At 37.0% G+C, this 27,456-nt stretch overlaps 1 protein-coding gene across 1 annotated transcript in view; it reads right to left on the bottom strand.

Annotated features, from left to right (window-relative positions):
- csmd2 (CUB and Sushi multiple domains 2) overlaps positions 1-27,456 on the bottom strand; it is a 336,283-nt gene that overhangs the window by 89,488 nt on the left and 219,339 nt on the right. The window contains exons 25-31 of the mRNA XM_015371540.1: positions 15,113-15,315; positions 14,742-14,933; positions 12,446-12,584; positions 12,057-12,244; positions 8,525-8,719; positions 5,950-6,066; positions 4,087-4,200 (exon numbers count right to left, since the gene is read on the bottom strand). Coding sequence (XP_015227026.1) covers positions 4,087-4,200; positions 5,950-6,066; positions 8,525-8,719; positions 12,057-12,244; positions 12,446-12,584; positions 14,742-14,933; positions 15,113-15,315 — 1,148 coding nt within the window. The remainder of the gene's footprint in view (positions 1-4,086; positions 4,201-5,949; positions 6,067-8,524; positions 8,720-12,056; positions 12,245-12,445; positions 12,585-14,741; positions 14,934-15,112; positions 15,316-27,456) is intronic.

The following is a 27,456-nucleotide window of genomic DNA, read 5'->3' as shown; positions in this document are numbered from 1 at the left end:
AAGATTTTTTCAGTTAGGCATTTGGCTTATTCACGTCAGCAGCTGTAAATCACAGTTGTTTGTAAGGGAAATAGTTTGGAAGCAGATTTTTCCTGATCTGGATGTTTTTTTTTCGAGCAATCAACCAAATCAGTGTATATGACATTGACAATTTAGAATTGGACATATTTGGGTGTTCCAAGAGACGATTATCTCAAAAACACATTAGGACAGAGTTTGGGATTGATTAAGCAGAAAAAGAAAGTGTATGGACAAGTTGAATCGTTTTTTTCTCCATAATCAATGGTAATGCAGTCAACTGCCAACTCCTGTGTGTATATGTGAATAAAACATACACAAAGGAAACATGGAATACCTAAAACCATTTGTTTTTAGTACAATGCCATAACTATTGATGTAAAACCTTAACTAATTATGGTCATTATCGAGACGGGGGGAAAAAAATGGTTAGATTTCAGCACTTTAATTAAAATCTAATGGGCTACCTTTGCTGTAATCATTATATTTGTCCAAAACCAATTTTCCTTTAGTTATACTGGACCTTAAAATGAACAAAACTGACGACAAACATTATGGTCTAATTTTCCTCTTATTTTCATGGATGTATGTTTAAAAGCCAGATTAGTGCCAGGACACTGAGTTCTTTCCAATTTTAAGTAATCCAGGTAGATCTAATGTAAAAGTCTGAGTCTAAATGCACTATTTTACATCCATGTAATTAATTATTAATTCATCAATTAATTAATCAATTAATTAATTTCTGTCAAGTCTTCCTCACCAAGATATACAACAACAGCTTAAAAAGGCTGATTTGCAAACTTTGAATAAAGGGAGTGAAATTGGAGCCTTAGAGCTTTTCTTAAAAATCTTAAACAGAAATGGAATTGAAAAAAAATAAAAAAAATACAGACAACTCACTCTACTCAGAGTAAAGTGAATATTTGTCTATATTGGTGCACATATTTGTACAAGTTGATGCAAACTGTCAAGGCTGTAACTTTTTAATGAAATTTGGTGGGGACACTCTTAGGGTGGGGGCTGTGGAACCACAGTTAATCGACACAAACGCTTACAATAGGGTTTGTATTTTCCAAAAATGACCTCAAACATATATTTATTGAATGCTTTCCTAGTGTTGAGAACACAAAAGAACCAAAATACACTGATATTTATATTTATACATATTTAGACAATAATGTATTGAGGCCAACAGCAAGACATCATGCCTCCCTAGTATGTACAGAATTTCAGTTTCATTCATCCATTCATCAATCCATCCAGAAAAATGTGGACTGATTGATTGATGTTTTCTGTTTCAGCGACATTAGTGAATATCCTCCTTCAAAAGCAGCAAAATCAAATTTAGAAATTTGTCCCACATATTGCCAAAGTCTATGTATTGAAATTATTGGTGGGGACATGTCCACACCAGTCCTTCAGTGTGCACACTTTAAATGTCCACAGGCTTGCCACAATGCAAACCAAAACAACTGTTAGCTTTCTGCCTCTTCCCTAAATTACAGACACCATATCAGTCCAAATACATGTTAACAGCACCTATAAACAGCCACACAGATCATTCTACAGTAACTAATGAAACAAGTCACTACATTGTCAATTGGTTAAGTGAACGTCTCCTCTGAACCATGACAACAGATTCAGAAAACTGTGAGAAACCCTTCTAAAGTGTAATAAGAAAACCGGATAAGGATAAAAAAAGAATCTTATAATTAGCTATCAGCGCATTATGTGCAACATTAAAGTGGGTGAAACTGATTCCATTACCAAATGATAGAGAAAGTGAAACATAAAAAAAAAACAAGCTGAGAATCATCTCTGTGCTTCAGTAGGTTGAGGTTAAAAGTCACTTTATATCTGGAAAAGAAATCCCCCCAAGGTGAAAAATTGTCAAGAACAGCTTTATAATCATATCTAACAAGAAGAGACAGAAATACGTGTGTGCAGATCTTTGCCAGATCACTGGAGAACACCTATAGTTCTGCCTGTGTCAGCAGTTTGTTTGGGTTTCTAGGTATCCTTTTTTAAAATGGATAAAACCAGGAAAAGATATTTAATTCCCAGTCATGCCAATAATTGCTGACGTCCAACCAATGACTCGAAAATTCATTTAGTTGTGAGGTTTAAAGCGACCTTTTTTGAGCTGGTGAAACAAATGAGACAAGATTTGTTGAACTGCAGTTTAAAAAAAAAAACAGTTTTATTTTCTCTCTATCAGGATTTCTGAAATTAACATAATCTGTACAGCATGCCATTTAATGCAGAGGTTTACATCTTATGACAAGCCTTGATTCAACATACCTGCTTGCAGCAGTATCAGTATACTATAACACCTTTTTTTTACGATAGCCATGTTTTTGAAGCCAGGAATAAACCCAAAAGCCCCAGTGTTTAATGCCTAACATAGCTTCTACCTGCAGATTATTGATAATTATCCCTATCTTTTACACAGCAGTGCTTTTCAGTCAGGGATATAAATGGAAAATAAAAAAAACTATTTTTTTTCTGAGACTTACACGGAGTTCAGGTAAACTGTATTAGTTAGAATAAAATATAGATTTTTAAAAAATATATATTTATATATTTCATTGAACATCAAACAGGTCTGGGAATAAACTCCAGAGAAGTTTCAGCCAAGGTTATATTGATGAAGAATGTCACGGGCACTGAACATTTCATGGAGCACTGCACAAGCTATTCCTGCTTATCTGTGCATGGATAATCCGGTCTCCATATCTAATGACATGCTGGACAAGGAGATTATAAATCAGAGATTCAGTCAAATGATTGATTGTAGATCTGTGTATTCAGGTAGGTGAATCTGTTGGGAGGAAAACTAGTACTCAAGTGTTACAAAAATGTAGCCTCAATGACATAGTGCAACAAATAAAATCATTTTTGAATGGAACCCATAATAAATCCAATCTACAGTTTGCCAAAAGCCACGAAAGACACAATGAAGGTTAAAGAAGCTGCTCTGCTCAGATAAGACCTATATTTAACTTTCTTGCTCAAACACAAAAGATAACATGTTGGTGGTAGCAGCATGCTATGGGGATGGTTTACTTAAGCTGACACAGGGGTGCCGGTCAGACTGAATGAAAAGATGTGTGAAGATTAATACTTGCTAAGATGAGGAAAACCTGTTCATCTTTGAGTGGAAAATTATTTCAAACATAACCCTTAAAAAGGCGAGTTAGGTCCGGGCTTGGATCAGTTAACCGTGCCGATCTTGGTTCCACCACGCTAGCATGGTTCCTCGCCTCCTAGTGACGATCTAAGGTACTACTGCTCTCTAGGATTGAAGGAGGGAATCAAGCAAATTAAAATGGCGGTGCCTGTAACATTCAGGAAGTTATGTTTGGTTATAATTGTGATATTTAATTTTTTGCAGAGAGTCAGGCGAAGAAGGCAGCCTTTGGTGGATTTACTTGACAGAGTAGGCTTTTGGGAAGTGGAAACGACAAACAATAGTCTAATCAGGGCTTACAGACGCAGGAAACAATGTCAGACATTGAGGTTCGTCACACTGCTAAGCAGAATCATCACTGGAAGTCATGTGGCATGGTAGGGACGCTAGTAATTTTATGAATGTCTGAAATGTCATGATTACAGAGGCTGACTGTAAGGAGGTGACACAGTCTGCTAATGTGCTCTTTGTTATCTGATAAACGAGCCAGAGCTGAATCGCGTCAAGCCCTACGGTTCAATAATACTAGTTTAGCGTGGTTCTGTTGTGTCTGGCACGACCCAGTTCAGTTTGCGTGCCATTTACATACAACAGTTATCTCAGTTTGTGCTTGGACTGATCTCAGCATGGTTTCAAAAGGGTATTGCAAAAGGGGCATAAGGATGCACCCAATCTAACTGTTTTAATAGGCAAAATAATCTGTCTTTGAATAAAGCAAAAACATCCCCCAAATGACCTGGTAACACAGACTCTGTGCATACATTGCAACAGATTGGCATATTACACATTTTTCTTTCTTTTTAAAATCTTACACTATTTTTTGTTAGTCTTCATAATTCCTACCAAAACCTGCAAGGTAAGAATGTATTTTTTAATACCTGTGTGTGCTCCAGAAAGTGAGCTGAGAACACGGGAATGTTGCGTCGGTCCATCATATACCTCCACTATATCATTCAGAGCAGTCTGGAAGAAGGCAAACTGGCTGAAGACCACTGGGGGAAAAAAACAAAAACAAAAAAAGAGCAGGGAAACAATGAGGAAATAAAACAACAGGATACTCTTTTGAGTTAATCTAAAATGAGCTAAAGTATCCATAAAAATGGCGCTCTGGTTTATAAAGATTTAAGAAAGGGATATCAAAAACAATTTCAATCAAGCTGCTCTCCTTAAACATGGTGGATCATGCTGGCAGGTATAATAATAAAACCAAAAACTGACATTACAAGGGGGGATTAGAACACCTGTCTAGACCTGATGGCATGTCAGAACATGACAGCCAGTCTGTCATATGATGTGTAGCTAAAACTCCTTAAGGTGACATTCATTGTTTCAACCAAGATGCTTATCTGGTTTTATTTTAATAGTAGACGAAAACTATTTTTTTTTTTTTTTTTGTATTTCTGATCAACGCTGCAGATTTAAAAGATTGCACTACTACCCACTTTTTATAGGGTCTGATAAACCTAATAAGTTATTTTTCAACAGGATATTGCTATGAGGATCTTTTTCTAGTTTAATATCTGTGTTTACTTCAACATTTCTTGAATTGTTGTCAATAAGTTAAAACCATTGGTCACTATGACACCCACTAAGTCATCTGCACTGAGTGAAATACCCTATTATTAGCTTGGTGCATGCACCTAATGAGAAGCTGGTAAAATGAAGGAAAAAAAGCTTTTGCTTCTCTGCACGACAAAGTGAGCTGCCTTGGGCTTAGCCGTCATTATCCAGGAAAATGCAAATGTGAATTTTAATCATTTCAATTTTTTTCTCACTATGACCTAACTGAGCGAAATATGTAGATGACTTGGTTCAAGAGAGGTGTATGGATGCAAAAAAAAAAAAAAAAAAAAAATTCAGAAGACTGGAATGAAATAAAGTCAAAATCAAACAGGAGCTGATGCTATTTGGGGTAATTTAACCATGACAGGAGCTTTTCCCAAAAGAGACACGATGCTGATAACTCATTAAAAAACTGGTGCTGAGAGGAAAAAGTAGCAGGAGATAAAAACACAGAAAATGCCAACAGCTGGTTAGAGAAAAGTGTAGCAGAGAGTTGCCTTCGATGGAAGTGAAGGACATTTTGAATGTACTCGTTTGAGCTGGATTCTGCATTGTTTTGCCTTCTGAATAATTTGATGCCGCTGTAGTATCCGATCAGATATTGAAAGGAAAGGATGACCTTTAAGATGGAAATGGCAAAAAAGCAGTGAAACTCGAGAAAATATGAATCTTCCAGGCAGCAATTATATTTTCCTTTGTGTGTGTAGGTGTGTATGTGATAAAAATAGTAAATATATGATGATTAAAATGCTCTACCAGTCTACAGTTAAAAACAAACAAACAGCTATAATTCCTGTGGAAATGTGTTTGTCAGTTACTGTGTGATTTCACCATGAGTAGAATAAAATGGGATATATGCATTCCACAGCCCTCCCAGGAGTAGCAGCTTGATTGGAAGTGAAAAGACAAGTGACTCGCTGAGCTTCTAACAGTTTAACACAAGATTGCTTTCTGCTTTTTCTCTTACACTGTATTTTCAGATACTTTGGGAAAACAATGTTTTCGTCTGTTCTTTTCGTTTTTAGCTGTGAGAAAAGATGAAAGTCAGTAAGTTAAATTTAGCTTAGTGAACTGCAGTTCACCGCTTCTAGGGGCCTACTGAATTCATCTATTTTTAGTAATAATAATAAACTTGACTGACTGAAAAACAATTAAGAATGTGCTTGTCCTTGGCTTACCGTAATCCTTGGGAACAACTACGGAGTACATGCAGGTTCGAGAGCTGGAATAGTTGCCAGGGTAACCAGGAGACAGGACTACTCCCTCTAATCCAGTGTACTGTCCACCACATGGTGCTGCAGAGGAACATAAAAATGGGACATAAAGAGAAACCGTGAAGTAGAACAAGACACAAAAGGAAGGTCTAAAGGTAACCGGGGGCGGTTCCATTTCTCCTCCTTCTCCCCATGCTCTCCATTCCACCGTTCCTAAATTACTTTTCCTGTGCGATTGGGGTTTGGATGGAAGATGTCTCTGGTGGTTGCAACAGTGAAATTGCCATGTTTTCCAAGTGTCCATCTGGGTTAGCCTGGTTGTGATGAGAGTTTCCTCTCTCAAGTTTAAGCCCCTGAAAACCCTCTGTGAGAGCCTGGAGCTTTGTTGGGATGCTGTACAGGTGCATTTCAACAAATGAAAACATCTTCAAAAGGTTAATTTACTTCAGCTATGAAACTCAAATAATAAATAGAACTTTCCTCCAAATACAAATCTCTAGGATGCCACTAGCAGAGCGAAAGCAAGACTACTAAACAATCCTTAAGACTTTGCTTTGTCGGGTCAGTGTCTGCATACTGCAGGCTTTGTCTGCTGCAGCTATAGTTGCAAACTTTTTCCTGTGTTGTTTTGCTGCTTGTACTGTGTTTGGTAGCAAATGCAGCCAACTGCAGCGGTACTTTCTTCTTGCAATTTAAGATGTCCAGGCAAAGAGGTCGGGAAACCTGACTGCTTCTTGGCACAGGATCCCCTACATATTGTTCTGTGCGACAGCAAGGAAGTTGGCAGAAATACCTATAAACTACACTGTAAAAAAATCAAAATCTATATAAGTCATTTTTTATTAAAATAAGTGCATTTGTTCTTGAATTGAGGAGGTAAAAGAGAAATTTTTCCAATGGAACAAGACAATTTACATTTAAAATAAGAAAACACAATTGCGTTGTCTTATTTCAAGTGCAATCTATCTAATTATCTTATTTTAAGAGTAAAAATACTCATTACATTTGCAAATCATCTCATTAACCTACTCAAATTAAGAGAATTTTGTACATATTTCTAGATCGTTATTCCAGTGTAATTTCTTTTTTAATGAACACAGCGGATAGTGAGCTAAGTGCTTGTAAGGGATGGCATTCATTTTGAAAAGTTTCTCCTGTTGTTGTCCTGTATTGGGTTTTGCCACTGTCTGTAATAAGATGCTCTTTGTCCTTCCTGGTACATTCTTTAGAGTGAATGAAGTAAGTAAGCTGGAAATTAAATAATAAGGGGCTAATTTTCATTTGGCACAGGAACATGCTAGCAACAGGCATGGTGGAGAACAAATGTCCCAAATTCACACATTTCGACATTTATTTGCCTCATTAAGGCTGCCGAAGCAATGAAGAGACTGGGCTCAACTGCTGCAGAGCTGAAATAAAGAGCCGAGGAAGCCCTATCTTTCAGCAGAAGCTCTTACTGCTATGAGCCAACAAGCTAACTGGAGCTAGTATTCTTCTTCATGCCTACTATGTAGAGCCTAGGTAGAGCTCCCCCTATAGGTTATGTGGGAAACAGTTCAGTAGATATCAGCAGCTTATAGCCCGGTACAGCTTATAGTGAAGTGCACTCTAAAATATGGAAAATACAGTAAACTTTCAGAATGGGGCAATCGTCATAAAATACACTTTAGTTTTCAGCACGAACTCAAAAAAATCCACAGATAATGAAATTAAGAAATTACACTAAAGATTTTCAACTCTACAACATACTCCCAGCAAATTACTTAGACATGATTAATGCTAAACTACCATTTCTAATTTCTAGCATTTTCAATGGGAAAATGTTCTTAGAAATACAAATTTTAACATACAAACCACATGTTCAAAGTTATTCTATTTTTACTGAGAGATTCAACTACTTTGTAGATACATATTAATTATTCTCGGTAAAAATATTTCCCAATGATTCTAGGGAATATGCAAATTTTTATGTAAAACTGCATAATGGATATTTATCAGCTCAAAACCACATAATCAATGTTAACAGAGATAAACAGTATACCCCAATTTCTGTGTGTTTTATCGATACCAAAAATGATCTGGTGTGTTTCAGTTAATATGCTTAACTATTTCTAACTTGACATAATATAACTTGTCTTTGATGCTCTAATTTATTTCATGTGCATCTCCATGGGTGTGTTTTTCTTTTTTGTGCTATAAGGAAGTAACGCACAGAATCAGAAGCAGGGTTTCTGCTGTCAGGTATCTTTAACCAGCTTTCCAGGGACTTGCACACTGCATGTGGTAGTGGTGTCACATACATATCAGAGTTTCTCTGAATGGAAGGTAAGATATGCAAAACAGGGTGCTCATCTGAAACCTCAGATTAAAAAAAAATAAATAAATCCCACACAGCTCTGCAAATGTGTACCTGCAGGACATATCTCAGTAGAAAAGCAACATATGATGATTTAACCACATGAATGTTTACGTGTGATAAATCTATAAACTCAGACATGGTTTGTGCTCCAAACAATCAACTCCAGATGTCAGTGTTTACCCATGCAGATGGGTTTGGGTTTGTTCCAGCTCGGCTTGCCATCTCCCCCCATGATGCAAGTGAGCGTCGCATCTCCCTCTAGAGTATAGCCGCTGTCGCAGTGGTAGCTGACAGTGGAGCCCAGCTTGAGATCGGAGCCCATCCGCGTCCCATTACGCACAAGGCCAGGTTCGAAACAAGATTCCCTGGGGTTTTCTGTGGAGAGTCGAAACAGAGTGGTTATTCTGTGACAGATGGAAGCATGTGGTTTTCAATAGAAAAGATTTTTTTGCAAAGCTCTGCTCTATATGCTGGAATATAAAATGTTATGTGCCCGAGGTTATTGATACACTTGGATTTTTAACTCCTTTCTTATTGGGTGTTTTTTATTGCTTTTTTTTGTCCTATTTTCCAGTTTTCTGCAACTCTGTGCTGTCCAGTTCTCAGTAAATATATCTCAATGACTGCCACTTTCTCTACAGCCCCTGTCAGTGGCCTCTCATCTGTGGCTACTGGGGTATGTATGGTTGTGAAAACAGACAGGCAGCTGATTGAAAGTGGCATGGCTCTGGCCCAAGGTCTGCTGACTGTACATAACCGCCTCTCAAGCAGCATTTCTCTGTGCTCTTAACTTGAGAAGACAATGCACATACGCAAGCTTTCTTTATCAAACACCCCCGCCACACAGCCCTACACACCCCACTCGTACACGCTCTGCTTCTACCCACATATCAATCACCGACCATAAGGTCGTAAGATAGATGTCTTGCTTCATTTAGCAGAGCATTGTTCAAGGTGGAAAATGTGCATGTGAGATGCAGCCTGTCAATTTGGCACTTTTAACACCTTTAAAGCTAAGATAAACATAGGAAAGCTGCCTGGAGTCATTTAGCTCACTCCTAAACACAGCATATTCTCTTATTAAAGCAAACTTGCATATCTGATAACTTGACAGACAAATGGGAAGGTGAGTCAAAACTTTTCAACAGTCAGACATTTTTTAAGTTAAAACCTACCATCTGACAAGGATGCAGAACAGTCAGTCAATAACTTGACAAGAGCTTCAAATTAACAACATATAGGTTAGATAGTAAACCATTGCAGTACTGTCTGTGTGGACTAGAATAGCATTTACTAAATTTTGCATTTGCCCCATGTTGGTGTTTTTCATGTTAAAAACACAATCATATATATAGATTTTTTTTTTATTTAATGTGATAGGTTGTATTAGAGTAGTGCATTTTTGTTACATGATTAAAAAATATATATATATATATCAAAAAAATCCTATTCACATCTTCAAAATCTGGAAGCACTAGTATGCTGTTGTACACTTTATTTGGCCAAAAGCTGGGAGGTAGGTGAGAGCTGAGACTAAAGTAGAGGTTCCCTTTTTCAAAGAAATGGTGGCCACATTCAGACTGCTCAAGCTACAGTACAATTACATTTTCCCAATAAATTCTTAGTCATGTTTTAAAGTCTCCAAATATATTCAACTGTGATAAAATGGCTGCACACAAAGCAAAATCGTATTGATCTTGAGGTATTCTGAAAAATGGGCAAACAGAGGCCGTTTCTCAATTCACAAGAATGTGAGTACGGACTCGTGTCCTTGCCAAGTATATTCCAAAGAAGAACACAGGAAAGTATGGACTCAGGGAGAATGGGAGAAGGGAGCATAGATATGGGTCAATTGGAACAGAAGTGTACTAGTGACTTAATAAGAGTAACTTAATACTCTGAGCTCTGTGAGCGCTCCACTGGAAGCTGCTGCCGCCGCAGTGCATGCTGGGACAGCTGTCAATCCCAAGAATGGAGAAGTCTGCTCTGATGCATACTCGGTAAAGACGGAGGGACGAGAACAACATCCGGGGACTATGTCAGTTTTCAGTCTTCTTATTCTTGTGAATTGGAACAGTACTAGGGCTGAAGGTGATGACGTGTCACAAGCACATTAGAACACGCAAGTACACTTATTGAGAAACGGCCAGAGTTGATGAGATATGACCAAACAGAGTCTTTGATAACAATGTTGTAATGGTGGCTTGACTAACTGACTGAGCCAAAGCATTAACTTGTTGTTCTCTCTCCAAACTGACCCAAATACCAGAGCCAAACATTTCTTTGTGCCATGTTGTTTCTCTGAAACTGAGGAGAGATAATTTATGGATTATTTGGTTATGGTTCATTAGTGTGGAGAATTGGAAGTGGGGTGAAGGAGGTTTTTTCTCTGAGCAACACACTGGGTCCATCTGCTCTTCCAGATTGGCCATACAATAATCACACACTGTATCACATAATGCAGCGAATATCACTGGGACTGAGTTAAAAAGCAAGCTCTGTAACAGTTGCTGTCTTTTTTTCTGGGTTGGGGGAGTGGTTGTTGCTCAAACACACAACATTATGAAATCTCTCTTTCTACAAAAAAAAAACAACCAAAATATAACTGAACAGCAGCCAGCGAGCAGAGAACCTAGGGTCGATTTGTAATTGGTTAAATGTCTGATACCTTAAACAGCTCTAATTGAAACAGCGAGATTTAAGAAGATTTACCTCTACCCCCTTAAGGATAAGGATAGCATAAAAAATAACACTTATCTGATTTAAAGCTTTTTCAGCTTTTACTATTCAGAAACTAAGTCATTTCTTCTGTACCTATGAGAAAAAAGAAACTACAACACTCATGTGCTATGTTATGTTAGACTGACATGGACCCTCTTTCAAGGACTCCTGTGATAATCTTGCAATAGATAAGCAGCTCAGGATGCTTTACAAGAGCACATAAATCTAGACCTCCCCAAACAATGTGCTGCGGTCAGCCAAGCTCTGACATAGGACAACAAAATGCTGTTGGCTTTAATTTATTAGGGGCCTTTTGTGCAGCTGCGCTGATCAAAAAGAGCTTAACCATGCAAACTGTCAGCTTTTAATTTTCATAATTCTTTGTCTTAGTAGGCTACTGGACTTCATGCATCAATAATACCACCAGTAGGCAGACAATGCCAAGAAAGCTTACACATTAAATGTCATACTTTTGCTGCTAAAATTTACTATACCGGTAACTATTTTCTACTGTACCAATTTAATTTCATGTGAGAGTTTAAATCTGAAAACCTGCAATTACTGTAGAGAGGCAGGAATGCAGGAAAGAGCATAAGAATGGAAGAGATAGGCAAGATGGACTTGAGGAGGAAAGATCGGTGAAATGCAACTTTAGAACAAAAAGAGAGGTGAAAAGACTTGGGAAATTTCTAACTCATAATCCTTATTTCTATATAATTTTGTGGACCTCATAAGAACTATAGGTTTTGAATACCAACCTTCTCTTACTTTAGACAAGAAAAAATATAGGGAAAAAAATGAGAAAAAAATACTACCTCACTATGCCAAAGTAACTTAACCATGGATTGGACAGGGATTAAAGCTACACCTCATGTTTAAAATTAACAGTAATTTTAAGACCATTAAAATAAAAGCAAAATAAGATACAAAAATGTCCTAAAGACACAGATTCATAGCTCTGTTGAATTTGCCTTGAGCCAAAAGTTTGTACCTGTATACTGCAGCACAAATCCATTACTGCTGAGAGAAGCGTCACTGCGGAACGCCATGAAGAGTGTGTTGGAGCTGCTCTCAATGCGATCCGGAACGTCGGTGCCATAGAAACTACCCAACAAGGGGCTCAGGGAGTCAGGCCCATCATAGATATGCAAGAAGTCATAACTGGGCTCCAGGCTAAAGCTGGTTGGAGACAATCACATTAAATAGGAATCCGGATATCTGCTGCATGGATGAGCAGCAAGCAACACCACAACATTCTTATATGTAACTTTGGAGTAAATGAGAGCACACAAGAAACATTTATTCAATTCAACACTTAACAACTTTTTTTATTAATATGATATCATGCAATAACAATTTTTCTGTACTACAAAAACTTACTGGTTAAAGCTGAGAGAAATGACATAGTCTTGTGTGACAGTAACCCTCCAGTCACACTCTCTTCCATGTGGGTAAGGCTCAGGATAGTCTGGCGACAGAATCAACCCACTTGGACCTGTAAGGTTCCCTCCACATGGAGCTATGAAGAGAGATAAATGCTTTACAAATCACTGAAAATAAACCTAACCCTGGAGGATTTTCCAAAATAGTCTCAGTATGCACAGTTTCAGCTGAATGGGTAAGAATGAGCATCTCACGGTATTGTAACTTTAAGTGGAAACGCACCTCTTTCACTCTATCCTAGTATTACCACAATGGCCTAAAAGAAAATTCTAACACATGGTCTAACTGCTTTTATTGCAAAGGGAATGGTAACCTTTGTGTTTTATATGAAGCTTATGATGTTAAAAAAAACACAAAATCCAGTTGTATTTACAACTCTTAGCTAATTGGCTGCAGTTTACTAAATCATCAATAATAGTTTTTTTCCAAAAGTGACGATTGAGGATCTGTTATTTCACACCCCAGATTGTTAGGGTTTCTAAAATGCATAATAACTTTGTCTTTTAAGCGTTAGAAAAGTGTGGTGGCCGTTTTCTCCTGCCAGCTGATCAGCAGTGCTCAGCGGCAGCAGGGTGAGAGCCCTTTTAGTAGTATCCAAACAAAAAGTTTTTAGAATTTAAAAACGGTGAAAAAAAATGCTATTTTAGACCCTGGGTAAAATATTTTATGTGTGATTAGAGTATCTGTGGTCTAAATCTTACAAATACCCCACAAAAACAGAAATAAACACTCAGCCTACATTAAAGAAGATTAATCACCAGACCACATGCTCCAAGTAGGGAAATACCTGTATTTAATAATATTCTAAAATGAAAATGCAGTAGTTAGTGATCCTCTTATGAAGTCACTGGTAAAAATAAATAAATAAAATTACACATTACAAATTACACATAAGCAGTTTTATACTGGCCATTCCTGTCTGAAAACAACTAAGTTGTACCCAAAGGTGATAAATATTTAAAAGTCAAATAATTTTATTTTTTTTTATTATTAGAAAAATAAAACGTCGCAAAAATAATAAAACTTTTAAAGTTGAGAATGTTTCCTTCATGTGGGAATGTGGGAAAGGGCAATCGATTTTAACATCTATCTAAAGTATGATTACATGTTTTATCATAGACCAATTGATTTTACCCTAAGAAAGAGAAAAAGCTTTTTTTCTCTATATTTGCAATTTTTTGCGACCTCGCTATTGTAGTGCCATATGCAATGGTTTTGGACATTGGGAACCAGCGTCCATATTTCATCTTGACATGATGACCAGAGAAGAAGATGCAATTTTGGCTCATAAACAGCTGTAAGGCCTGTGCAACAAGTACGGTATGTGCAGAATTATCTTTTTGACCATGATTTGAGCTCGATTCAATCTTTCATTTCTTGTTCTAACACACAGCTAATAGGGCGTGTGTTCATAAACAATATATAACAGCCCAAATAATATCTGATTAAATAAGATATTTACTACCCCTACCGGGGAGGGCAATAAACATCTTAAAGTATCAAAAAATATGAATTCCCAGCTGGCTTGAAATTGAATATAACAGTTATTATCAACATTAATATGGTATCCAACCTGGATCAGCATTGAATATAAAATCACAACACTACCAATAGAAAATGGTTTAAATATGGACATACTGTAGCCATTAGTAGAGTAAAACTGCTAAATTGTTTCACCTGAATATTTTTTTTATCCTTTGACATGTAATATCTTACATCACAGCAGGAGATAATAAGGGTGAGATTATAAAGACATTTCAACTGAGAGTCAAACTCTCATCCCTACAGTAAAATGTGAGTAAAGTTCAACCTCATATAATAATCTTGTCTTATTGAAATAGCAAAGCTTAAGCAAGGGAGCTACTTACATTATTATTAACTCAAGATTTGATGTATGGAGTAAAAGTGATTTTCAGTATCTATAAAAGTCAAGATATTGAGGTCAGTATTTTTTCCTGATGTGAGAAATTATATATTCTCTGCTGTTACAACAGAAAGAATTCAGGGAACAAAACAATCTGCTTTTGCCCCTTAATGATTTTAACAGCGAAGCACACACAAAAGATTTTTTTTTATAAAGTACGACTTTAAAAATAAAACATTTTGTATCACAGAATTTTTCAAGGGGATAATTAAGAGTGAAGAAAATGTATGAAGGTAACATCTTGATTGTTAATGTCAAGTAAGATAAGTTAGGCATAACTAAAGACTGCGTGCTGTGTTTGCAGAGTACCTGTGCATGTTGGAGGGTCTGGTTGCCAGAAGAAGCGACCATTGATCTCTGTGCATGTGATTCTGTTGGCCCCCTGTAAGATGTAACCAGGATCACACTGGAACACCACATGGTCCCCGGGCTCCCTGCTGTCACCGCTGCGGGTACCATTAGTCGGCATGCCCGGGTCATTGCAGGAGGTTGCAGTAGAGACTGAAAGAGCAAGAAGGGAATAGATCATAGAAACAGCATCAAAAGACTAACGTGTTACAGTATAGAAAGTAGTCTGTGTTGATTTCTACAGCTGAGCCATCAGTGTTAAACTAAATCCCACCCAGTTATGTTCTCACTTTCCAACCTTCCCATTACAGTTTCTATACATTTATGCTTACCAGAAAATTGCAAAGCAAAGCCTTGCTTGCTTGTAAAAAAGTCTGTTGTGAACTGCAGGGTAATTGTATTAAAGGTGCTGTGAGCATCCGGAGGCAGAGCTGAGCCGCTCAGTTCCCTCAGCAGGACTCCTCCATCCTGAGGACCATCCCAAATTCGAAGCACGTCATGGACCTCCTCCGTGTGGAAAACTAGGAAATGGAGACTAAAAAGAAGCACAAACAAGACACGGCAATGGCCAAATTAAATTAAAGAAATTTACAAAAGCATCAAAAGAAAATATGCTTATGATTAACTAATGGCAATAACATTGAATTTGTCCATTTGTCATTATTTACATGACTTTAAAACAAATTAAACGCTCATATTGGATGAAAAATAAGAGTTAGTAGAGAGAAAAATAAGGCGGAGAAATTTAATTTCTCGAAATCTAAAATCTTTTAATAATTAAGGTAGTAATCACACTTTGGAAAATATTCTTTTAAAGTGTGATTGAGATTGGTTTTATTAATCAATAAGCAGAACTAAAAAACAAAACATGGAAGAGAAGCACAAGCAAAGCTATAGAAGAGCAAGTTTGCAGTTTGACACATGCTCTACAAGAGAGGCAGAAAACATGGACAGACATCTGGTGAAAGCATTTGGCTATTTAGCCTAAAAAACATCATGGAAAACGGACCCTGCACATCCCCATCTTCACTTATAATTATTGTGATAGCACCACCATCCTGCGGACATGCCTGTTTGGGCTGGAATAGTTGGCTTGTATATTATAGCTAAAGGTTTTTCTTGGTAGAAAAACATTAACTGCAGATAACTTGAGACTGGGGCAAAGTTTTAGCTTCCGATAGTACTGAGAAGATAACTCTGTAGCCATGCAACCAAGAAAGATCAAGCAACATGAATGTACACAAAAACCTTAGAAAGAAAGAAAACCAGTTAACAGTACTGTATGTTTAGAACAAATGTAGAAAAGAAATACCATTTTAAGGAGAATCATAAAAGTCAGATCAGGAGCAGTCAATATCAATTTCACAGTGTCAGTTAAACCTAAAGGTATGCAGCAGTAATTTAAAATCAGTTTTGCTGCTGATGCTGTCAGAAATCTTCTCTTCAATCTGGTCTAGACAGCTGTCAGCCAGCTGCTGGTCCAATGCATATAAAAAAAAAATCCTGTGTTGCTCTGTATGTGTGTGGGGTTGTGCAGGTGCACTAGCATAAAAACCGTACATTCATAGTAAGATTCTGCTTAGGGATTCGTTGGAGCATTTTAAAGTAAGCTGTGGTCACATATTAGAGAAAAATAGATTTTATATATCTTTCGTAGGAGCCTATTTGAAAAAAAGCATTCAAAGCAGATGTCAACAATACCTACAACTAATTATTAAAGTGGAAAAGTTCATGAAAACTCATACAAATTTTAGCTTTGACTGTTTTTATTATATCATCTCTAAAAAAAAATGACAACAGATAAACCGACTGGTGAAGCCACATTGCCTATATCAATTATGGGGCTGCCAAAGTAAGGGATTTACACTATACAGTGCTGTAACTTGTAAAGGGTATTTATTCACTATAACTATTTTCTAATTTTGTTCCAACTTCGTATGGATTCTAGTAGGATTTAGTAAAAAAACACAGTTTTCAAAATTCTTTACAAACAAAACCTCTCAAAGTCTGCCTTATCAGGTTATACATTTATCCCCTTCTTACTGTGATATACCTAAATAAAATCTAGTACGACCTCGTTGAATTAATTATCAATTTTGAACTTTATTAATCCCACACTGGAGAAATTAACCTCTGCATTTAACCCTCCCCTTGGGGAGCAGTGTGGGCTTAAGAATCTTGCTCAGAGACCCAGAGTGCAGGCTGTGGAGAGCAAACCGGGTACTTGCAACCTTGTCAGAGCACAAGCGCACTGCCCTAACCCCTTGGCCAAAACTCCATAATTGGACACTATATTTCACCAAATGTCTCTTAATATTAACTAACAAAGATACTAACAAAATCCCAGACTCTGACCCAGAATCAGGCTACCATAAAGGTCTACTGGCTAGACCATCTGAACAGTGACCCATCCAGCAGCACACCCTAGGATAAGCTGTCCAAAAAGGAAACCAACAAAGGTTAGAGGTCTGGCAAAGTAAGGGAAAGATTTACAGCTAAATAAATTTTTGATCGTTTCCAGTGTTAAAGGTATATTGGAGGATTTTTGTGATTTTTTGAAAAGATTCGCCCTCTCCGCTTTAAAAAAAAATATGCACATGCACAATCCTGTACCCGCTCTTCAGAGGGAACCCCTATCAAATGTGTGCAAGAGCATGAGCCCATTTCTCCTAGTGCACGCTCTGTTTAAAAGTAGCTGTTTGCATTGCTTATACAAGCTTAGTGTCCAAAAGAAGATTTGCATTTTTTCCACTATGACAGACTCAACACGGTAAGGGAAAATGGGTACGATCACGTAGCATGGCCTTACGTAACTATATCACCAGAATGACTGACCAATTACTAAGAGGACCAATTATTTTGATGATCCAACCGCAAAAAGAACTTCCTCGACTATACGGAGTGGAGTGGTGATCTAGCGGTAAGGGCATTGCGCTTGGATCCCAGAGGTTCTGAGTTCAAGCTCCACTCCCACAGACTGCCACTCTGGGTCCCTGAGCAAGACCATTAACCCCACAGTGCTCCCTGGGCGCCGCACAATGGCAGGCCACTGATTCCCAAAGGAATGGGTTAAATGAAGAGAGTGAATTTTGTTGCTTTGTACTTGTGATAATGTAATGACAATAAAGTAAAAAAAAATGTTTAACTGTGGTGCAAAGCAAGCTAAGAAGAAGCTAATAGTGAGTATATGATTAAATAATGGTTTTCCTAACTGTCTTATTTTCATGGTTTCTTATGTTTTACAGGTTTAACGTGGGAGCATTAAAGATAAACTCATTACAATATCCTGTAGTTCAATCTGTACTGTTGAACTTATTGTATTGTTATTGTCCTGAAGCTTTAGACCGACAACCAAATCTATTCAGGTCATGGGTAATGAATTCAGAGATTGCAAAAAGAAATCCTGGTCCCTTTAGTATCCACAACATATTATCCACCCACAGCCTGTTAGCCCTGAGCTATAGATGGCAGAGAGGCAACAGTAACCCAGTGATGTCTTTAAGCAACAAGTTACCACCATTTCTGCATAATTGGTGTCAGAATCTGATTCTCTGATTTGTTAGCAGTAGCCCTCGGCTGCTTAACAATAGAGTACCTTTGCAGTGTATCTCACCCTCCAGAACAGTCCTGTCATAACGCCTATAAATGAAGTGCTCATAAAGCAAACAGAGGCACATGGAAACAAAGGCATATATTCCCATTAATGTGCAGTGTAATTTTGGAGTTCTACTCCTCTATATGGGCTGACAACTATTCATGTATTTGAAGCAGGTAGAGCAAATCATCAATATGTCTTTATCTCTTATTATACTAGCCCTTGCACTTATATATTATTTACAAAATGTGCACAAATTAAGCAAAAAAATAATTGAAATTAATGTACATGTGTATAATATGTGTGAATACAGATAAGTGAGGTGATCTGCTTGAGGAGAGTTGGTCTCAAGGACAAGTTATGTGATGGTTCAGTGTCTGTGTGCTCATAAGTCCTGCACTCTACTTTAACTCTCAGCACTGTTGAGCTTTGAAAGGCATCATACTCTGCTGACTGATTTATACGTTTGAAGGTAGATAAAAGGGTGGATGAAATAGGTGAAACACGTTGAATAAAAGCAAGAGGTGAGCAAGGTAATGAAAAGAGAAAACAGTGTTGATCACTGCCATACATCTGACAGAAAAGGATGAGAGGAGGAGGATAAGAGATGATGCAGACCAGGAGAAACTCAAGATGTATGGTTAAAGGCTAAGGGGACATCAGGTTTGGGACAATATGGGTTACATGTTACTGTAATTGGTTCTTTTTGTACAGTATTTAAAATACACAAACATACAGTTAAGATGAAGTGTGGAACAGCTATATACTGTAGTAGAAAGAAGTTGGTACAGAAAAAAGGTAGAAGAGTTGAAGGTGGATTAGTGAAGACATTGGCACAAATTTACATTCTAAATCCTTAGTTACTAATTTCTTTAAAACATACATATGTAAAACATAATGTTCTTTTGTTCCATTTAACACTTCTGTTGACATTTCCATTTTTTCTTACATTCTTTAAAGCATTTAAGATCATGAAAAAACTTTTGTTTGAGCAGGAAAGGTTAACTTAATATGTGCTTCTAATCAAACGCACCCAGAAGTAAAATCCCTGGTCCCTTTTTTTTTTTTAAGGTTAAAAGATTATTTTTATACTTTCAGGACTACTGAACAAATTAAATCTATTGAAGTTTACCGTTTCTTAAGCTGCTTTTATTTTAAAATATTCATTGAGAGTATTTGTATATTTAAATGTAAAAAGCAGAGATTAAGGCTGCTTTGCCCTAGTCTCTGGATTTGTTTTCCAAACACTGTTGCCTCTGCAGAGGTTCAGTTAAATTTGAGTGAATAAAATTCACTCAATTTATACTGGCTGATTCATGACAACTGTTTGCTCCAGGTATTAAAGGGCTTTTTTTTTTTTTTAGCTTTTTCTGACCATGTTTTAATGGTAATTTCATCATAATCATACCCAAATATCCAAACCCTTTATTCATGCATGGGTGAATAATCCTCTGCTCTCTGAGCAGTAGACCCCTCCCTATCCTGGAAAATGAGTGACCATCAGTGAGGTAGTTCTCCAGGAAGTAACTAACCTGATCGCGTTGTGCCTGCCCAGAAAATAACGCAGCCATTTCCTCAGATCAGATGAAATGAAATGGCTCTTTTAGAACCTAACCTGCACAGTGACAGCCACTGTTAATTTATTTTTTTTTTTTTAGGTTTTGTCTACAAGAAACCATAGAAAAAAATTTGTTTTATGGCTGCAAGAGGTTTCAGATTTTGGTCAGCCTTTATAAAAAAAGAGCATATTGGCTAGAAGTGCCAGGATACCATGTTGGAGGAGCTGATTGTCTTTCTTCTGGGCTGAAAATAAAAAAGCAGCAAGAAAAAAAGTTATATGTCACACCAAATGAATACCCCGAAGTGCCAAATGCAATAAAAGTGATATATATGTATATATATATATATATATATATATATATATATAGATGAAATATTATGTCTATGCCTATACTTTGACTTAAAAAGCAAAACTTTACTGAAATAACGTAAATAAACATATCCTGTGTAATCTCTGCTTGTTCACTGATATTTTTTGAAAAAAAAACCAAAAAAAAATATCTACCGGTATGTGACCTTTTGCTGAATTTATGCTGGGAATAAATCTCTGGCAATTTGTCTCCATCTACTAATTAGGTAATTACTGAAGGCACCTGGTTGCACTGATTTTTTTATATTGTGACATTTAAGTAAATTGAGCTGAATATAATTGCATATACTACATATTTCATATTATTTATATCTCACTGTTGGTCTGCCACCAACATACTGCTTACTGCTTTAAAGCTGGATCACAGTGCAAGATTTTTAAATAGTCAGGTAATATTTCAAAACTTAGAAGACACCACATATAATAATACAAATTAGGGATGGATAAGTTCTGGTCATAAGGCATCTTCTCTGCAGCCACAAAATAAGCACATCCCACCAAAAACGAGCCCATTTCATTTAGAACAGGGGTGCTCAAGTTCAGTCCTCAAGAGCTACTATCCTGCAACTATTTGATGTAACCGTTTTTAACACACCTGAATCAAATGAGTGGCTTGTTACCACGCCTCTGCTGAGCTAAAGGAGGGGATTTAGGCTTTAGATTCAGGTGTGCTAGAGAAGAGATTCATCTAAAAGTTACAGGATGGTAGCTCTTGAGGACTGGACTTGAGCACCCCTGATTTAGAACATTTAGTGCTCGGATGAGAAATTTTGCCAAATCTAAAAGACACATATATTCATGTATATAGTTTCAAGTTTGTACTTTTTTAGTAACTAAAGGGTATATGTACAGATGAGAGTCTTGATCCAGATCAGTTTAGCTATACAGGAAAAAATATTATGCGGTATTATTTAATGGCTATGGGCACAGGTACTGTATAAATACCCAAATAGCAGCCAAGTATCACAAAAAGAGTTATGGCATGAATTAAAGTTATTCTTAATACTTAATAACATATTATCTATGTATTTTAATGAGCAGATTTACTCAAGCTTGACCTGATGACGACTATTTTAAAGCATGCAAGAATGTCGTCTACACTGAAATAAAGACACCAAAGGAGGATGATTTGGATATTTCACTCTGGTCGAAAGGTCAAGCAACAAAAGTTAGGGTAGAAATTAGTACAATTATCTTGTCATGTGAACTCCTTGTCATTTGTTGTATACATTTAAGCTTATTGATCTATTGTAATAAAGCTTTGAAAAAGTTAGAGGAGTATAGTTAAAGTTCTCTCATAAGGCACAGGAGCTCTCTTCCAATACATCTACTTTACTTCAGACTGAAGACGAAGAGGGAAATGTTGCTTTCTTCATGCAGCTAACATTCTGAGGACTCAGGAAAATGTTTTGGAGTTTACATCTGAGGGCTCTCCTTTTGCAATTGGTCGCCTGTTAACAAGATAATATTGTTCAATCAAGTGTCAAAGAAATCGCCGTGAGGAGATGTGATGGAGAAGAGAGAGATGAAAAAGATCTTAAGGATCTCTTTTGAGTCCGCCTTAACTATTTTGTATTCATATGAGAGAAATGGAGAAAGGAATAGGGACTGCTGAGGCTCTCTCACATGAATACAAAACAGTATTGCTGCAATCAGGATTCCTCTTCTGAGTAGGCGTGTATTTGCCTAAGATGATAAATAATTAAGTAAGTGGGGGTGTGTATTGATGTGTGTGGTACTGTATAAAAGAGACACTATAAATACGGTCTTGCAGCTGCAAGAAATTTCCAAACTAATTGAGATGGTTTGAAATGTCACAGTGGGAGCAGACCACATCAGTATGAGTGACTCGCTCTGTGGATCATCTGGATGCAGAAACATCCATGGAAAAAGCTTTGAAAGACAAATGACTGATGCATCTGAGCTGATCTGACACCTGGCCAAGCCTGAACAGTGGTCAAAGCAATTTTTTCCAGTCCATTTGCTGTGACGTCAATGACGCAATAACAATGTAATATATGTAATTCTAGGAAAAATAAGCCTGCATCTGTTCTAAAAGCAACAGAGGGTGCGAAACAGCAGAGTTGTAAAATGAAAGCATTGGTTAGGGGAGACCCCTATAAGTATTTATAAAGTATGATGGATGGATGATGGATGGTCAAAGCCACTGTTTTATTGCTTTGACCCTTTTAACCAAAAATCATCCATTCAAAAAAGATATATTTTACTTATCTGTTAACACATGACAGCCTTTTAAACACATTATACCTACAAACAGTAATAGTAGGAACATGAAAATGGTGTAATACCTCCACTGTGACACAACTTTGTAGTATATTCTTTGAAACGTAAAAACAGGGTGAGAAAATAAGCACTTTGTTGGAGAGCCATTGTTATATTCAAAAGAGTTATCAGCACAACTTAGTACTCTGCAATCTGCCATTGTGTTGGATAATTATATTCATCTTCTATTGATTTTAGACAATGTTTGCAGCTTCTGTGCACATTAAATTTAGTTATTTCGGTGAAACTGTAAATATGCCAGGGCTTCCACTCACTTTTTTTCTGTCTACACCATACTGGAAACCAGCATGTTCTCTAACTATTACAGGTCGGAACTTGTTCTCAAATGGTGTACCTGTCACAGAAAATGTGCCGTTGTCACATAAAGGAACAGTAGAAAGAAACACAACTGAAAATTTCCATTTTCACCAAAAGACAGTGTCATGTACGGAGACAGAGTCTATCTTAGTTCAGGACAACTAAATAAGTTGATTATTTTATCTACAAAAGATATGAAGATCCCTAAAGCATCAATAAAGACAGAAGTCGTTTGCATTGAAAACAGAAAAAAACTAAAACAAATAAAGTACTAATAGTAAAAGAGAGTTACATAGCTAAATCATCATAAATGAAAATGTATGAATAATTGTTTGTATAGAAACTATGGGACTACTTAAAAAAAAACTTACTGATCCTGTTAGGAGGTATGGATCTCCTGTCAGTTTTAATAGTCAGATGTACATTCGGAAGAATACTTTTTATAGTATAAATAAAATGCTAAATCTTTAGATTGGTGAATTTTTGTTGTTGCTGAATTTCATTTGCAGGGGTGTGATTTGCTCCTGATGACCTCTAATTATCCCCAGGGTTTAAAGCCACACTGCAGACTTTGTGACCTAAAGATTCGACACATTTGCGTTATTTTAAATCATTCCTCAAGGAAATATACAATGCTTGACACCATCAGTGCTACAAGCAGTGCTCCCCTCTTTTTATACTGACTATGTAAGTTAGGAGAAGATGCACTCTCTTCTCCTAAGATCATGTGACCTTAGGAGAAGACAGTGACCCTTGGCCGGGTCATGTGACCTGGAAGAACGTACCGCTTTATGGCCACAGGCTTTTATATAGTCATGGAGCTAATGCTTTTGCTCTACTATTTTTTCGCCTGCTCGACTACTGGTCATAGTTGAGGCAAGGAAGAAGTTTAAAACCTTTTTAGGAGGCTAAAAAGGGAAAAAGTGAAAGGGATCGTGTGCAAAAAGAAAAACAAGAGTCGATCATGGAAAGGAGTTTGTTCACTGGAACAGGCTGAAAGAAGCCGGATGTAAAACCGATTCTCTTTTCTCCACTTTATTATTAGATTGGTAAGTTAAAACTTACCTCCTAGTATACAGCATATATCTCTTAGTTATTATTGTTTATGTTTTATAGAAACAAAATATGGGCAGTTACAGGTCTACCACCCCAAGTGGCCAAAAATGTATACAGTGTGCCTTTAAGCATAGGTATGTTTTTTATTTGCTACATGAATGAGAGAAATAGACATGTTTTCTCTAAGCCTAGCCTGAAGTAAAGTCCTAACTAGTGACAACCTTCTCTAAAGAACCTAATATTTTTCTGTTAGGATGATGATGTGTGAGTCACTTAAACCCTAATAATACCTGCCTGTTGCATGTCGGAACTAATGTTTTCCCAGGTAGACTGTTCATCTGTCAGGCTATACAGTTATCATGTTCATTTTGTACATAACAGTTATAGGAAGGACATGGGGGCACAGACTGAGTGGATGATTCTTAACAGCGAGTTCTGTGTTTTTATCTGAGACACCCGGTAGTAGTTTGAAATAGCTGAAGCCATGGATGTCTCCTCATCTCCACTCATGTATGATGTAATGATGTGATGATGTGGCATAGTGGAGTTGTACAAAATGCTTCTTTAACTGTGGTTCAGGGTCAACTTCAGTAAAAAAGTTGGTAAGCCCCTTCCTTCTGTAAGTCTAGGCAACTTCTGTGGGCTGAGTGAGATTACAATTTCTATCAAAATCCATTGTCATGTCTCATGGTTATTTAATTCATTTACATCATGAAGTGTTATTTAAAGAGTTGGTCCCGAGTGATCTCTTGTCAGGAAGAGAACTGGGGAGAGAAAGCTTCAAGGGGTAAACACAGAGCTCTCCTTTAAATTTCCAACGATTAAACACATTCTTGTTGGCATTACAATGGGCCATTGACAGCACCTTTTTGTGTGGGAGCTTTGCTTGAGAAACAAAGATTAAAAGTTTGCTGTTTTCAGCAGCAGTCGTGTTAAAAGTGAAGTCAAAGGAAACGACCAGATGTAAATGTGCATCTTTTTGGATGATTTCCACTCTTAAGTCAGGTTACTAATTAAAAGGAAAGCTAGTTGCATAATAAGGACTTGATTCTTTTTGTTTCTAAATAAACTGGCTAGGGACACGGAGCCAACCTCAGATAACAGCAAGTCTAAAAATATGATCAAGTGGCCCAGTTTAAACCTCAGACTTTGAATCTTTGTTTGTCATACAACATGTGGGATTTGGAAATGTTAGCAGCGTTTTGGAAATCTATGTTAAGGAAAGGATTTTCCAGGAAATACACAGAGAGCCTGATATTTACACAAAGTTATGCTTATCAAACTAATCACTAATATAAGATACAGAAGAACGTCTTAAACTTAAACAGCTTACACAGTAAAAATTTATGCTTTTAGAGCAAATACTTTCTCTGTTTGCCATTAGCTCTTCTCCTAATCTTGCATTACGGAGATATATTTTTAATTTTTTTCTTAAATGGAGTTTTAAACACAAAAATAAATGTGTTAGAAAAATGGACACAAGGAGGTTAGATAGAGGATAAATAAGCCACAAACTACTAATCAGGGCATCTCTAGTTGAAATATGGCATGATAAAAATATTAAAGAATTTTAATAAAACAATAGAAGAGCTCCTAATTTCTACTTTTTTTCCAGTATTATACCTTAATCATCCAGATTCTTTAATATATACAGCAGCAACCAGTGGAATTCAAATTAGCGAAACAGCTTATTGTCTCCTTCATCATCACTATTTTGTATGTTTGTATTATTTCCATCCAAAATTCTTCCACTCTCTTCCGTCTTTCTAGAGTCACCTACCTTCTAACAAATGCGTCATTAAGATTTTCTGATGCCTGCAGTCACAACACTGAGCTTTCAAGCAGGCTGTGGCGTTTCACATGAAAGCAGTGGTTTCCTGTACAGTGCTATTCTTCCCATCTTGAGCTGCATCCCTTAATACCTAAGGAATCGCTGAGCTAATGCATGGTAGATTATTTTCAATTATAAATGGAATGCGTAGGATCAAAGGACTGAAAATGAATTATTTGCAGTGAAACGCCATACACCAAGTTAGAGTGAATGTGCTACCCTACCTTTATTATATTATACTATAATACAAAATAAAATAAAGAGGAAATATAAAAACAGAAAGTGGGAAAGCAATTAAGTTTGACAACTTAAAACAAAAACACGGGCATTGATATGGTATGTATAAAAAACAGAAAACCCATTGTTTTGAAAAATAAATTATACAACTTTACAAAGAACAGCAGGAATAACCACCTTTGGTTGTAGCATGAAGCAATGTAATCATTAAAAAGTCTAACAGCTGCTGGTGGGAAGGACTTATGATGATGATCATTTTGTGCTTATAGGATGTAATAGTCTTTTCTGTGAAGTGTTCTTAAGTTGCTTTGCAGCTTCAAGTATTCAGAGCTGGGGAGACATGACCCCACAGGGAGGTAGTGCTGAATCTCCAATCATGTTTTTCGGATTGTAACCAGAAATACAGTAGTAGCCATTCAAACTTTGTCCACTTTCCTTAATGGGCCCTTGGGTTGTCCTTGGCTGGTCCCCTACAATTCCTTTTTAAACATCAATATTTGTACTAAAATATTCTTTCTGTAATGATTTGTGGACATTCATAACTAAAGAAAAGCATCGTTTGCTGAATGGACACTGTAATTCAGTGAAAGAGTGGAAAATATGCACGCCCAGGACTTTGCTGGGAGTTGCCCGGAAGCGGGCTGCCTTTCTGCTGGCATTTGACTGGAAAGGGGTATTTTGAATGGCTGCTACTGTAGTTTGGCAGGCCCTTTATCTTCTTTCTGTTGATGTTGTTTCATTTTTCAAATACTCTCTCGGTTCCTTCTGCAGGGCTCTCAGCTCCTCATTCTTTTCTGCTCTGAAGACTCTTTTCTTCCCTTGATGATGGCCTTTATTTTGGGGTTAATCAAGGTTTTGCTATTGGAGAAACATCATAACTTTATAAAAAGCAGAGCATTGATGAAGCTCCGTATGAGGAGCACACAGGCTTTCCTACACAGTAGAGCTGACATAGTCCTTCAGAGTTTTCTCAGTCTACTCAGACCATCTCTTCACTGAGTGTCACAGTTAGGTCTCTGTGTATAAGAAGTTTGTACACATGCTGGTGGTGAACCAGGTTTTGAACTGAGCCATGCGGGGGAGGAGAGGCGGTGATATGTATGCCTCCTTGGGTTTGGCAAACAGTAAGACAAGTTGTTTATAGGTAAGAGTGGGAAGCGTGACGGACAGCAACAAATGTTTAAAATCCACTCACATCGTGTCTGTCAAAAAAAGGAAACGATAAAACTAAGATGTAGTAAAGCAAACATGATGCTTAGTAAAGCATCTTGTTTGTACAAATAGATTAGAAAAAAATATATATAAATAAAGCACAGAATCACACGACAGGTGTAAACAATAGATTTAAATAAGGGGAAATCTCTGGACTTTAAGCACAGAAACTAATAATAAATGAATCCAGTTTGCATGGATAAAGGAAAAGCAC

This window comes from Cyprinodon variegatus, unplaced genomic scaffold, assembly GCF_000732505.1.
Source record: "Cyprinodon variegatus isolate N-32 unplaced genomic scaffold, C_variegatus-1.0 Scaffold60, whole genome shotgun sequence".
Classification (NCBI taxonomy): Eukaryota; Metazoa; Chordata; class Actinopteri; order Cyprinodontiformes; family Cyprinodontidae; genus Cyprinodon; species Cyprinodon variegatus.
This window is presented reverse-complemented; position numbering and strand designations above follow the sequence as displayed.